The sequence below is a fragment of the Pseudonaja textilis genome, chromosome 7, assembly GCF_049901715.1.
Source record: "Pseudonaja textilis isolate UNSWEBS1 chromosome 7, rPseTex1.2, whole genome shotgun sequence".
Classification (NCBI taxonomy): domain Eukaryota; kingdom Metazoa; phylum Chordata; class Lepidosauria; order Squamata; family Elapidae; genus Pseudonaja; species Pseudonaja textilis.
In genome coordinates, this window is record NC_141996.1 from 11,867,846 (window position 1) to 11,883,462 (window position 15,617).

The 15,617-nt window shown below is 42.5% G+C and overlaps 1 protein-coding gene across 3 annotated transcripts in view; it reads left to right on the forward strand.

The window, feature by feature from the left end:
* AMOTL1 (angiomotin like 1) overlaps positions 1-15,617 on the forward strand; it is a 97,285-nt gene that overhangs the window by 53,339 nt on the left and 28,329 nt on the right. For all 3 annotated transcript variants that reach the window (XM_087937050.1, XM_026706862.2, XM_026706864.2), the window contains 4 exons: positions 5,582-5,722; positions 7,521-8,430; positions 8,636-8,930; positions 12,678-12,822. In XM_087937050.1, coding sequence (XP_087793176.1) covers positions 5,582-5,722; positions 7,521-8,430; positions 8,636-8,930; positions 12,678-12,822 — 1,491 coding nt within the window. The remainder of the gene's footprint in view (positions 1-5,581; positions 5,723-7,520; positions 8,431-8,635; positions 8,931-12,677; positions 12,823-15,617) is intronic.

Genomic DNA, 15,617 nt, shown 5'->3' on the forward strand with positions numbered 1-15,617 from the left:
CTTTCCTTCTATCTTGTGGATATTTCAGTTTTTTATGGACTAGAATTTACCTCAACAGTTCAAAGGGTACTCACACCTGAAATTCAGGATTCTCAGGTTGTGTATGTATGAACTCCCATAAATGCTGGTAAGACAGAATTTGCTAATTAGCAGTAGCAGAACTTCAACGATGTGCTAAAATGGAATGGCATAACTTGTTTAGCAAGTATCATTAAGTACCAGAATTGGATCCATTGAGAGATATTTCAGATTAAAGTTGAAGTAGAACTCATGAAAGGAATGAATCAGAGAAGACTGACTGAAGTCATCTTCTTTTAACGATCCCATAATCCCTTGCAGGGTGGAGTCTGGGCAACTGAATGGAGGTAGCAGAGTGTTTAAAGGCCAGCTGCCCTTCCTGTTGCCGATGCAGAGTTTTGTTCAGGAGATATATTCTCATTATGCCCAGAGAAGACTGACTTACTAGTGCTCATCATTAGTTAATATAATGTGTGTGCAAATGATCAAATTACCAACAACAGGGTGAAAAGTGGCATCTTCTGTCCCACAGATAACTTTCTTAAGTAATAATATACATGCACACTGCCCCAGTTGACTTGTTATTTGTGTGTGTGTTTTCTGAATTTGGTACACGGAAGGGAGCACATTGGACTGGACAGATTAAAAGAAATATTAGGAATCATCCTTCAAAAATGAGCACAATCTGTCCACATGTTTTCTTGTTTGTTTGAAAAATATGTGAATTAATTTACATTGATGTGGTGTGCATTTTCCAGAGTTTTGTGTGTACGTGTGAAATGTGTGTTTGTCCATAATTTTGTTTGTAGACAGGGTTTAGTGTATGCATTTTGCTTGTCTCTGTATCTTTATGAAGCAATGCGTGGAAATGAGCTGGATTGAGGCTAAAGAAGATAATTTTCATTTACTATATTGCTATGCCTACAGGAAAATTCCCATAGGGATAATAAAAACAGCAAAGAAAACTGGGAATTTGATAATTTGATGCTAGCTCATTGGAGGAATAAAATTTGGCACAGAATTAACAGTTGATGACAATCCTGGGCAAGTGATCAAATAGTGCTTCTTTATCTAAAATTGGGGATGGGATTGTATTAAAGATAACTTCCCTCTGTATGTTTTCGTGTAAACAGGACTGTCAGTGCTGAACTTTCAAAGCCATTATTATCTCTCTCACACAAACCAGAGAATGGTCTATACAATTTTGCTCTAGGGATTCATTTAATCTTCCAGCGACCAAGCACAAACATTTACTAGAATAGACAGTGAAATCAAAAGTGCATTTCACCAGAGGTAGCAATTTGAGGCAGATACAAAAATTATGTAATTTCACTTTGAGAATTGGAGTATTAGGGTCAGCATTCTGTCGCAATATTTTTCCTTGTTTTATCTATAGTATTGGTCTGTTTTCATAGCGAGCTTGGCCAAAAACATGATCTTAAATCATTTTTACAACTAAGGTTGCAATGGCCTTCCTGTCCCAAGGCTTTTTAAAACTGCTGTAAATTTCATTCATACAGCACACTGAGGCAAAAAGGGGGGAGAATTAAAGTTTCTGAAGCACCATCGATGCTTTCCAGTAATTTTAGGTTCCATGTTGAGAGCTGCCATAAATTGCAGGGGCATCTAGAAAAGAGTTGAAATCTGTAAGATGGCAATCAGACGGCTGCAATCCAAGCCCGGTCAATTTGTCAGTTTTGAGAGACATACATATGGTCTTTTTAATGCATGTAATGATTTTATGCATCTGGAAGAAAGTTATTTTGCATATATTTATTTCATTTCTTGTTATTAACATCATCATCATCATCACATGCTGTAGCAAAAACATTCACAGTAAATTATTAAAATGAAATAAATAAAATGCTAAGAAATTAAAGTTGGATTAAAACGTTCAAGTTTCTAGGTTCTATTATCTCCAAGGACTTGAAATGGATACCTAACATTAGAACCATCATTCAAAAGACCCAACAAAGAATGTTCTTCCTGCGTCCATTCAGAAAGCTTAGATTGCCTAAGATTCTGCTGAAAACTTGGATTGCCCAAGGAGCTGCACCATCAAGGAGTCATGGTGGCGCAGTGGTTAGAATGCAGTATTGCAGACTAATTCGGCTCACTGCCAAGAGTTCGATCCTGACCAGCACAAGTTTGATTTAGCCTTCCATCTTTCCGAGGTCAGTAAAATGAGAACCCGGATTGTTTTGGGCAATATGCCGACTCTGTAAACTGCTTAGAGTAAGGAATTATTGAGTCTGTCATTTGTACCTCAATAACTATCCGTTTTGGCACTGCAACAAAACAGGAGAAATACAGACTTCAACAGATAGTTAGGACTGCAGAAAAAAACAATTGCAACCAGCCTGCTGGATCTGTATACGAACCAAAACGAGGGCTGAGAAAATATCTACAGAGCGCTCACATCCTGGACACAATCTATTTGAACTTCTCCCTTCAGGGCGCCACTATAGACATTGCATGCCAAAATTGCTAAGTACAAAGATAATTTTACCCCCTGTGACATCACTCTGTTGAACACTTAATTCCCACAATACTGTCTCCTTTCTCATCTTTTTTCATCTTCTCATCTTTCCTTCTATCTTCTCCTATTGGTTTCTTATGATTTAATCAATTGTTCTTTTTATGATCTATTACTTGGCATTTACATGCACACTGTGAGCTTCTGGAGACAAATTACTTGTGTGTCCAATTACACTTGGCCAATAAAGAATTCTATTCTATTCTAAAAGAAAGCAATAAGAATACAAGGAATAGAACTGAGGCAGTGTATTGAGGACAGAGAAGTCATTACAGATAGTCCTTGCTATTTGACCGAAATGGAGCCTGCCCGTTACAGTTATATATCACAACAATCTTAAAATGGGTGACACGATTGACCCAATTTTATGACCTTGGTGGTTGTTAAGCGAATGCTGCAGTCATAAAGTGAACATCATAGTCATTAAGCGACCTAATAGTTTGGTATAGACACAGTTTTTCCAAAAACAAGAAGTATGTGCCAGGTTTTGGCAAAACCATTGTAAAATGTAGCTACATGACTGCAACGGCCATAAATGTGGCCATGTTACTGATGCCTGAAGTTTGATCATGTGACCACAGAGGGAGGCCACCTGTTAAAATGTTTGAATCCAGTTGAGGGGGGCCAACTATTCAACTATTTGAATCCAGGCTATAAGTTCCCTTTTTGGGAATGGTCATAAGTTGAGGACTTCCTTTGAAGGTTAATTATTTTGGAGAGTCCTATAAAACATGAACTTCTTTATATTGAATGGAATGGGCAATCTGAATTACAGTTAGTGGACTAAATGTATATTTTATGGGTATACAACAATTGCTCACATTTACCTGGGCCTCAGTTTAGTTTCCTCAAGATACCAAAAGAAATGCCAGACTTTTATTGTTGACACAACCAACCTCCTAAAAATCTTTGGAGGCCGAATAAACAACAATGCAGCCCGCCAGATATAGGTCAAAGAAACTGCAGCTCTTTTGATATTAGAAAACAGGAAGCATTTATAGATAACAGGAGAATTTCAGCCCTGGAGTATGTATGAGAGGACGGGCCTGGTGCTATTAAGTAGATGTGGGACGCTGCATTTCCCTTGTGACAAAGATACTGTTTATATATATGTCCTTTCCAGAGGTGGTATTCAGCAGGTTCTGACCAATTCTGGAGAACCAGTAGCGGACATTTTGAGTAGTTCGGAGAACCAGCAAATACCACCTCTGACCGGCCCCACCCCCATCTATTCTCTGCCTCCCATTGAGTCCCAGCTGATCGGCTGGGTCTTCTTTGGTTGCCCTGCACAGGAGAACAGAGCTGGAAAGCTGGTTAGTGGGGTTGGAAGGAAATGGGGATTGTGTAATAACCTTCCCTTGCCATACTCACCAAGCCGCACCCACAAAACTGGTAGTAAAATTTTTTGAATCCCACTACTGGTCATTTCTATTCTTTCAAGGAATACCATCTTGTATTTCTTCAAAACTTATGTACAGACTGCATAAAGCTAGTCCTTGACTTACAACCGCTCACTTAGTAACTATTCAAAATTGTAACAGCCCTGAAAAAAAGTGAAAAAAACTTGCGCCTCTGATTCTCACAGTATCCCCACGATCACGTGATTAAAAATTGGGTGCTTGGCAACCGGTGTGTATTTATGATGTTTGCAGGATCTTGGGATCACGTCGCCATTTGCCATCTTCCCTGCCTGAAAGCGAAGTCAAAGGGTTCACTTAAAGCCCATGCGATTCATTTAACAAGAATGCCAGACAAAAAAATTGTAAAATGGGCTGCATCTCACTTCACGGATTTAACAGAGTTGCAAGGGACTTTGTAGGTCATATAGTCCAACCCCCCCCCTCCTTTGCCCAAGCAGGAGACCCTACACCAGTGTTGGCGAAACTTTTCGGCGCTGAGTGCTGAAATGGGAGCACACACATGCGGGGTGGGGAGGAGTGCCGGAAACCAGAAGAACAGCTCCCCAGTGCGCATGCATTGGAGCTCTGGAAACCGGAATAGCAGAACATGTGCACGCCAGGAAACTGAGCTTCTGGTTTCTGGCATATGCTTGCATGGTGGCCACCTGGTTGTCCAGTTTCTGGCATGCAGAACACACGCAAAGACCAGCTGGCCAGCACACATGCACATACTGGAATCTGGAAGCTCAGATTCCTGGCACGCGCATGTGTGCTGGGGAGCTGCTGTTCCAGTTCCTGGCGCTCCTGCACGTGGAAAAACCAACTGGCCGGCATGTATACGTGGAAGAGCTGGCATGCTCAGAGAGATGGCTCTGCGTGCCACTTCTGGCACGTGTGCCATAGGTTCATCATCATGGCCCTACACCATTTCTGACAGATGGCAGTCCAGTCTCTTCTTGAAAGTCTCAAGTGATGACGATGCTCCCACAACATCTGAAAGCAACTTCTGTTCCATTGGTTGATTGTTCTCACTGTCAGAAAATTTCTCCTTATTTCTAGGTTGAATCTCTCCTTGTTCAATTTCCATCCATGATTCCTTGTCTGGCCTTCAGGTGCCTTGGAAAATAGCTTGACCCCCTTCCTCTCTGTGGCAGCCCCTCAAATATTGGAAGACTGCTATCATGTCTCCCCTGGTCCTTCTCTTCCCTAGACTTGCGATGCCCAGTTCCTGCAACCGTTCATTGTATGTTTTAGACTCCAGCTTAACAATTGTCTTGCTTAGCAACGATTGTAAATGCAAGGATTGGTTATAAATCTTTTTTTTTTCTGGGGCTGTTGTAACGATGACTAAAATAATGGTTCTAAATTGAGGACTACATGCAGTGATAAAGGTGTGAGACGGGGCCTGGCTGTAAATATCCAGGTTTAAGTCTACACTTAGGATATAAATTTCCTGGACTGGATTTCTCTCTTTCTCTCGTTCAGTACAGCCTACTTTGTAATGCTGTTGTGAAGAGAGGAGAAAAGATTCCCGTGTGAAAAGACTTTGGTTCCTTGAAGAAATCTTTTTAAAAATCAAATAAGTAATAAATGAAACGTATAACCCTTTTTAAAATTTTCTCCCCAGGCCCTCCCTCGATCTGCTATACTTCCAGTACTCCTGTGCAGGTACTGGAAGGCACTGACTATCTTCATACAGATCCTCATCTGTTTGGCAATAGGCAAGATGGTTCCCCATTAATGGTAGAAGCGGTCAATAATATTGAAGGTAAGTTTTTTCCTCTTCATCTCTAGTTGGATCTTCTGCCAGCCGTGTCTTGGATTTCAATTTTCACCATGTTGTCGTTGGTCACACAGGCTGGGTGGTGATGGTAGAAGTGTTATTGCATTAAATCAAGTGTTTTCAGTTGTTTCATAGAATCATAGGGCTGAAAGGGACCATAGAGCTCTTCTAGTCCAACCCCTTGCCCAAGGCAGGAGTCCTTATTCCATCCTGGACAAATGATTGTCCAATCTTTTCTTGAATCTACACCAATGGAGCACCCACAACTTCTGAAGGCAAGGTCTTCCACTGATTAACTGTTCTCACTGTCAGGAAATTTCTCCTTAGTTCTAGGTTGGATCTGACTAGCTTCCAACAATTCTGTTTCTTGTCCTGCCCTCAGGTGTTATGGGGAATAAATTGATCCCCTCTTTTCTCTGATAACCCTTATACATTGGAAGACTGCTGTCATGTCAGGAAATAGGTTTTTTTTATAATCAGGGAAAGCAGCAGGGTGAATGGTAGAAAAAAGGTACTTTTCCATAATTTCATTCTTATTTTTTTTTACAATTTTTAAACCTTCTACCCTTTACAGCAGGGGTGTCAAACTTGATTTCATTGAGGGCTGCATCAGTGTTGCGTTTGCCTTTGGGGAGCTGGACTGGGCGTGGCCAGGGTGAGCGTGGCTAGCTCGACATCACATGTCAGGGGCACCAGTGGTGGCCCAAGTGCTCTGCCAGCAAAAATGGGCTCCCAAGCTCCATTTTCAGCTGCAATGGCTTCCTGCAACCCATTGTCAGCGAAAACAGAGCTCTGGAGGGCTGCCCGTGGCCTTCGTGAGCTCCATTTTCTCTGGTAGAGGCACCGCAGGCCGGTTCTTTGCTGTTTCCAAGGCAGCCCTGCGGGACATATCTAAGCACCCCATGGGCCTGATCTGGCCCTTGGGCCTTGAATTTAACAGAATGTGATCAGGGTTATTTAAGATTAGAAACTTTAACTTTAGGTTAAAAAGTGGATAAAACGTGATATAGAGAAAGAATAAGAATCAGTTACCTACTCATTGACCCCAGTGTTAGTGTGAAACAGCTTAAACGCTGTAGAAAAAAATACTCAAGAATAAATCCTGTTAAAACAAGATGAATGTAGGAGAAGTATCCATATGAATTTTAGTCATCCAAACCCTGAGAATTAATTGCCTGAATGAAATGTTATTCTATGGTTAAAATTGTGTCATTGTAGTAGAACATAAAGAAAATGAAATGTTTTTTAAAAAGAAATAAATAGGCAGACAGACACATTTCAAATATTACTTCAGTGGCCTCATTTCTTAACTCCTCACTGGACCTTGTTTATGGAGATTCTCCATCAAGCAGGTCACGGTTGTCCCAAAGGTGCTTTTTTCTGAAAGGCCACTGGACGCCCTTGTTTTTGTTCCTTTTAAAACATTTCACTTCTCATCCAAGAAGCTTCATCAGTTCTACTGTTCTACAGAACTGAAGAAGCTTCTTGGATGAGAAGTGAAAGCCTTTCAAAGGGGAAAACAACAACAACAATAACAAAAAAGCCCAGCTGCCTTTTGGAAACAAAGAACCTTTGAGACAATCTTCACTGGACCAACTTCTAGATAACATTTATCAATTTATTTATAAAAGTTACAGACCACCCATCTTACCTCAAGATGATATTCACAGTGATGTTATTTTTTTTTTTTATGTAGTCTTTAAAAATGGCATGAAAATGGCCTCAGCTCTTACCTTTTTTCCATCTCTTTCTTTCTTTCTCCTTTCTTTCTGCTGGGCCTCAGCTGAAGACCCTTTGTTTACCTTCTACCCCCCAAGCTTTCTCCAGGCCTCAGAGGTGGAAATGAGAGGTTCTGAGGATGTTGTCCCTGGCACTGTTTTACAGCGGTTGATCCAGGAGTTGCGTTATGGCAACCCCAACGAGAATATGAACCTGCTGACTCTCCAGCACCAAGCTACGGGGAGCTCAGGACCCTCCAACTCCACTGCCAGCAGCACCCTGTCTTCTTCTGTGGAAAACCTTGTGCCGGAAGACCCACAAATGGTCCAGCAGTCAGCACGGCAGGAACCACAAGGCCAGGAACATCAAGGGGATAATACGGCGATGGAGAAACAGACCAGAGGCTCGCAGCCTCAGCAGAACAATGAAGAATTGCCTTCTTATGAAGAAGCCAAAGCTCAGTCTCAGTTTTTTAGAAGTCAGCAGCCCAGTGTCGTTGGGCCCAGTTTCTACATGGCCAGCAGCACTGGGCCAAAATCTAAAACAGAAGGTAGGCCAACTTTGGCCCGTGCCAACAGTGGGCAGGCCCACAAGGATGAAGCCCTGAAGGAACTGAAACAAGGCCACGTTCGCTCCTTGAGCGAGAGGATCATGCAGCTCTCCTTGGAAAGGAATGGGGCCAAACAGCTTCTTCCTTGCTCGGGAAGAAGCAAAGGGTTCAAATCCAGCGGGCCTTCCTCTTCCCCGGCTCCCAATAAAGGCATGGATCTGAGAGGGCCCCCTCCAGATTATCCATTTAAGATCAAGCAGGGGGGCTCTCCAGGAAGCAAAAGTCAAGAGCCGGGTGTGTTTTTTAATGAGCATTCTGGAACAATTCAAGACATGACAAAGGCCTCCTATTCAGTGTCACAGCCAGCGAGGAGCGAAGTAGCTATTGTCCGATATCAGGGTCCCCCAGAATATGGTGTCACCAGGTAATTTTGACTATTTCTTTTGGTGTCCTACTGTAAAAAGCTCAGATCCTTGCACAATCTTTCCCTTTTCTTCATTACATAAAGAATATCACATTGAACATTATAAACAATTTCTTCTTTCAATAGTTCCAGTAACTACAAGCTCTTCGCAACAGACCTCTTTAAGTGTAAGTAATCCAATTGAAATGTATTCCTCTTTCTGTAGTCGTCAATGCGCATCGTCTTTTCCATCACTGCCAACACCCCAGGAGCACAGCCCACTGTCCTCCCAGACCTCCTCGCTTAGCGGCCCCCTGCACTCCGCGTCTCTGCCGCCTCTCTCAATGGCCACAGCGTCCCAGTCTCTGCCCGCAAGTCCGCCTAGCCAGCAGCCCCTCACACCAGATGCCTTCACGATAGTACAGCGCGCCCAGCAAATGGTGGAGATGTTGTCTGAAGATAATGAAGCCCTGCAGAAGGAGCTGAAGGGCTACTACGAGAAAGCAGACAAGCTTCAGAAGGTGGGTGGCAGGATAGAGAGGATCCAGGTATACCTTCCTAACTACTTTACAGTGGCTATAGTTCAGGGGTGTCAAACGCGCGTTGTCACAGGACATATCGTGACTTTTCCCCCCTTTCCTAACAGGCTGTGGGAGTGGCCAGTGTGTGACACATCCAGCCTGTGGGCTGCGAGTGTCAGGGTTCCAGTTAACACACCCAAAACTCCCAGGCAGGCATATTCCTCAAAGTAGAGATTTATTAAGCATGTCATGTTGGCACATCTAGGGAAACCCAACTCTAACCCACTTTCGGGTTTCCCCTCAGTTAAAAGTAAAGTTTTCTTTCAGGGGTCCATACAGTCCATCACACAGTCCAATCAATTCCCAGTCCAAGGATCGGTCGGTCTCCGATCTCGCCTCCTAGCACCTGGTGGGAAAGCCCTTGGTTCTCAGAGGAAAGAATTTTATTTTGGCTACAATCCCCCAGCTATCTCTGCCTCCCTTCTCCCATTCCCACAGCTCAACTCATCTCCGGTGTGGCAGCCCTGAAGGTGCCAGGGGAAAATGGCTTCAGGGCTGACAGCAAGTTTGACATCCCTACTGAATAGCCCACCCAACTCAAAAAAGATTCTGGACCGATTAGTGGGATTTTTTTGGTGTGAAATATACATTCAGGAGGCATGTATATAATTTGAAATTGAGATCCCCATCTCTGCTCTATATATTGTAAATGGTTTGACTCAGCTCCCATTCCATTTATCTTGTTGGAAATGAACATTGGAAAGTGGAAAAGCATCGTCTTTGTTGGAATGCCGTCTTTGAGCCTCACCACCTTACCTTCTCAGGTGAGCTATGGCTCGCCATAACATTGCAGAAGACATTTTGTAGATAAACGTGCCTTCTCTTACGGCGCCATTTTGTGAGGTGTCCATAGCATCAAAACATTCTGGGGATATGGATCCCCAGAAAATGTATCCTGGTTATAGACAGTGGCTGTCTAAGTGAACTGATTGTTCAAGGCAGTTTCTCAACTTTTATAACTTTTAAGATGTCTTGAGTTTCACCTCCCGATTCTAGGAGTTGAAGTCCAAGTTGCCAAGGTTGACAAACAGTAATCCAAAGGATAAGTCTCCAACTCAAATCTCACTTCAGCCAGGATTCCCCAAGGGGCCTTAGATGATATTATTCTTTCCTCCTTGCCGATATAGTTATTTACCATAGAATACCAGTCTGAAATTTTTCGCGGTACTTTATAAGTGAACAATATTATTGCAGTTGCCTGAGTGATACCAGTGTTCAGGGTGAATTTCTGGGCTGTCGTTTTGAAACGCCTCAGTTGCCCTCCTGTCAACCTATTTCTAATGCTTGCCAAATTCTCCGCTGACACAGTGTGTTTATATAGCTGTGGGCTGTCGTAGGCCACAAAAGGGGTTCCCAGAATTTTCTATCCTGAACCAGCTTTTGGAGTCTGGGCTGCTGTCATTTTAACTTCCTGGGAAGTGTCCAATTGTACATTTTCACATATAAAAACGGTAGAGCTTCCCCTCCCAAAAAGTTCATAGCATATGTCTATCGACATAAAAACTTAATTACGCTTTTAGCAAGTGATCCATGCATAATGGATTGAGACAGCAAAGTATTCTTGGTTTGGAAAAGGAACTATAATTAAGTAACTTTAGATTCTGACCTTAATGGTCTCAAGGTGAAAATGGAGGGTCATTTCTTCTTCCAAATCTAGTAAGTTGGTCTTGTTATATTTAGAGTTAGTTGATCATTCTGCTAAGTGGGGTTCTGAAAATATTCATCTCCTATTGGAACCACCAGGCTTCTGTCCCATTATTGTCACAGTCCTTTTTACCCTTAACCATGCAAAATAAAATAAAAAATAAACTCAGACTCCAGACTACCATAAGATGGCTCACTGCAGCCATAAACTGCAATTCACAAATTACAAAATTGGATTCACACATCATGCTACAGCAGGGGTGTCAAACTCAATTTCATTGAGGCTGCATCAGGGCTGTGGTTGACCTTGGGGTGGCGGGAGGGTGTGGCCAACTGGGTGGGTGGAGCAAGCTTGATGCCACTCACTGGGCATGGCTGACTGGGTGGGTGTGGCCAGCTTGACGCATTCTTCTGGGCATGTTTCCTCTTTGCACCGGGTAGATCAGTCCAAAGTGACATGGGCCAACCCCTTACATTTTCCAGGATGGCCCTGTGTGCCAAATCTAACCACATCGTGGGTCACATCCAGCCCACAGGCCTTGTGTTTGACACCCCTGTGCTAAAGTAACCTTGTACACCCATTGACACATAGCTATCATGTTATTATTCCTTTTTGAGGTAAATGATGTGTAAAATATAGTAGAGCAGATCACAATCTTCACCATCCATCACAGTTTTGGTCAATCAATGTTTTTATATTTGTTTATTTAATTATTAAATTTATTTGCTGCCCATCTCGCCACAAGGTGACTTTGGGCGGCTTACAAATCAGTAAATAATATAAATATATATATATAACAATAAAGTTATAAGTAAAGGTAAAAAAAAGATGGGGAAAGAAGGAAAAGGGTGAGGTGGGATCTGCTAATAGTCCATCAATCACCTCCATTTGGCACTCCCCCAAGCCACCTGGCAGAACCAGGTTTTCAGGCCTTTGTGGAAGTTCGAGAGGGTGTGATCAGATCTCACCCCACGGAGATAAGATGTTCCAAAGAGCAGGAGCCACAGCAGAGAAGGCTCTTCTCCTGGACCATTGTATTATTTATATAATGCTTTTTTTTTTTCACAAGAAAAAGGAAGAACAGACTAGGTTACAGCCTGATTCATATCTGTGCAAATATGCAGCAATCCCTGCTAGGTATAAGAAAGAATGTTGGTCAATTTTGACACATTTTGGCTATTATGACACAACCGAAACCCAGTTTTAACCCTAATGTTCTATGCAAGCTAGGATCTCTAATCTAGAGGCTACCTTACAAGCCAGCATTCTGCTGCTGTCCACATTGCTCCAACTAAGTTGTGTGTACCAATGCCCCTACAGGTGATTAGGATACTCCAGCTAAGTCAATGGATTTGTCCATTTTGCGAATCTAGAATCTGTAGTCCATGTTTGGGGATGATGAACCAGCAATCTGGCTTAGGAGAAAGCAACTTCTATGAACTAGAGCAGCCGCAGAAGACAAGAATGGGTGATCTATGTCATGTGAGCATCTTCAGCACCTGAGGAGTGGAAAGAAGAGGGGTGGAAGGAGACCCAAAAGTTTCTAAGAGGAGACTTGGTCCCATTTCTCCCCCCCATCCCCCCCCCCCGGAACCTCCTGCTCCCAAACAGCTAAAAAGGGGGCAAAATTAAGGGTGTGATTTTGTGTAAAAGACATAAAAATAAAGGTGAAAGGCAGGCAAAATTTTCTCCCCCCATCCAACAATTTCCTATATGCTACTAGATAATGTCTTCCAACACTCCTTTGACCTAAAATTTGCAAGGAAGCCATTGCATGGAAAGCCCCTGTTCTTCAGGCTTTCCACTGGCACGCCCAAATATTTCTCTATGATTGGGAAAGTGATTGCTTTCAGCATTACTTGGACTTTTTAATGTTTGTGGAAGGATTCCCATTTGGACATGATTTTAAAAGAGTTCATTTTGCAAAGTTACAGAAGTGGTACAGGGTTGGCAGAATTTCTAGGTAGTGTATAAAATTTGTCAATGGTTGACATGCATCCTACCCGGCTTTTATTAGGATACAAATTTCTCCTTTATCCTAGTTTGAAATGGAAATTCAGAGGATTTCAGAAGCTTACGAGGACCTGGTGAAAATCACCACCAAGAGAGAGTCACTAGACAAGGCGATGCGAAACAAACTTGAAAGTGAAATCAGAAGACTCCATGATTTCAACAGGGATTTGCATGGTATGTCTCCTCCTCCTCCTCCTCCTCCGTTTTATGATTTCTATGATCAAACTCTATGATCAAACCACCACAATGAACTTCTTTCATTACTTTTGTATCATGTTCTTTCATTTCTTAATTCATATTTTCTTCACCATTTTTACTACTCTTACATTCCAGTTTCTAACCTGTCCCTCCCATGATTGTCACTAGCTGGACCTACAATCTTATGACCTCTGCCATGGTCATAACTCTAATAAATCCAGGCTTTTATTGGGTGGTTTTTAGTAACACAGAGAAGGTGTAAGATAGTTTACCATATCTAGTTATAATCAGACTACATGTAGCATGCCTTATTAATGGCAAGGATGATATTGGTCAATTTTGGTACGTTTTGGTACAATTTAGACTAGAATGCCACAAGTGCAAATAAATTTTATCAGTTTATATAAAGCATGCTTGAACTATTCTGTGCAGACCATGATCTTTAATCTAGAATCTATCTCACAAACCAGCTGTGATGACCCGGGGCGTGGCACAAAAGCAACACAGTCAGATATGCAATAAAAGTCCCTTTATTATCTCCAAATTTGCCCTCAATGTCCAGGTTACCTTCTGGATGGAGCAAAACTCTCCCAGGAACAGCCTTTGACTGCAGAAAATTAAGTTCAAAACATGAGCAAAACAAACTGTAACTTAAAGTCCAAACAAGCCAAACTGAAGTAATTAGTTTAGCAGCCAAACTGAAGTAATTAGTTTGGCAGCCAAACTGAAGTAATTAGTTTGGCAGGGCAGAAGCAAGAATTTCAGACTTGAAGACATGGCAAAACTCACATGGTTGGGAAGACGCCAGGAACACAGATAAGCCACGACAACACAGGATAAAGTCACGTTTGCTTACGGCAGCCTGCCGAATGCAGCTTGCCTTTCTTATCAACTGTCTTCCCAGCTGTGGCTAATGAAGGGAGTCAGGGCCCTTTCCTCCCCCGTAAGCCATGCAACCCACATTGCTCTCTTCTCCGTTCCTCCCTGCGTGCCCTAGGATAAAGAGGATGTGGGCCTGAGTCTTCCTCTGAACTCCCTCTCCCTTGTTCTATCTCTTCCCTGCTCTGCCCAGCTGGACTTTGCCCTTCCCCAGCCTCCTCCACAGCCAACAGAGGCACACTCCCATTCCCTGTCAGGTCTCTGGCTTCCTCCTTGGATTCAGACTCTGACAGGGCCATGACACCAGCATCACATTAACTAGGAGATAGAAGAACTATCAACTGACCATTCTATTTCAATTTTGATCCAACATCAGAAGATGATTTGGGGTAGAGAATGGGGGTACTGAGCAAACAGCACATTTTTTGTAAACCATAAGGCTTCCTGCTGGCCACAGAAATGTCTGCCTCCAGTGATATGAATTGTGTGCGTATGGACATTTTTTGCTTTGCAATACTCAGGGATGCTCAAGAGCTTTAAAAGTGGAAATGATTCCACTTTGCCCTGTAAAAGCAGTAAAATGCTATTTTAGTTTAGTCATTTCTACTTATTGTTACGATAACAATTAAGCATTTTGGCATTAGCAGTATGATTCTGAGGTGTTGTGGGGGGGCCTACCTTGAGATTTGGGCCCCTGTTCTAAGCTATCATAAGCTATCATATTCTCTTGTATATTGGCAGGCTACAGACCAGACAAATTATTCCCTGGCATGACTTAATGGTTCTCTTTATCATTACTTGACCTAAACATGACCCTGGATTTCTTCTGCTTTCAGTTAATCATATACAAGTCTTATTGTCTGCAAAGAAAAACTTGTGGCTAACGCTAATTATGGCTTAGGGCAGGGGTTCTTCAAATTTGGCAACTTTAAGACTTGTGGACTAGAACTCCCAGAATTCCCCAGCCAGCTTGGCTAGCTGAAGAATTCTGTGAGTTGAAGTCCACAAGTCTTAAAGTTGCCAGATTTGGAGTTCCCTAGTTTAGGGGAGGCCAGAATTGTAAAATATAGATGGAGGTTCTCCAGGTATGAAAATCAGAATGTATGAGGGGGCATTTATATTGTTGCCAATCGCCTTCTCAGGGCTGGGATCCATATTATAACATCCACAAATAGCTACATCTGTGAGCTTTAATTGAATACAGGTAGTCCTCAACTTGCAACAGTTCATTTATTGACCGTTCAAAGCTACAGCGGCATTGAAAAAAGTGAGTTAGGGCCGTTTTTTCACAATTACCTTTCCAGCATCCCCACGATCACATGATCAAAATTCAGATGCTTGGCAGCTGGTTCATATTTATGACTGTTGCTGTGTCATGGAATCACGGAATCTACCTTTTGCGACATTCTGACAACCAATGGGGAAGCCAGGTTTACTTAACAACTGGATTACTAACTTATCCACTGTAGTGATTCACTTAACTGAGGCAAGAAAGGTAGTTAAATGGGGTAAAATTCCCCTAACGAACGTCTTACTTAACAACAGAAAATTTGGGCTCAATTGTTGTCATAAATTGAGAACTACCTGTACAGCCAGTAAAGAGAGCCCACCGTCTCTCTGGATAAATGGTTCCATAGACCATCTGCTCTTTCACTGAGGAAGTTTCACCTGGCACCTGAATCTGACTTCCTGTAACTGGTCCTGCAGTCTGGAATGAGAACCCAAAAGTTTGCTCGCAGAGTTGTGCATTTTGGGTTGGTCCTAAAAGAAGGCATTGCCTGACTGGATTTGGAATCTGTCTCTCTCTCTCCTATTTGACTAGCAACGGCATAAACTATTGGCTGCAGCTTCATTCCACCATGTCTACTTTTATTTTTATTTTTTCCACAACT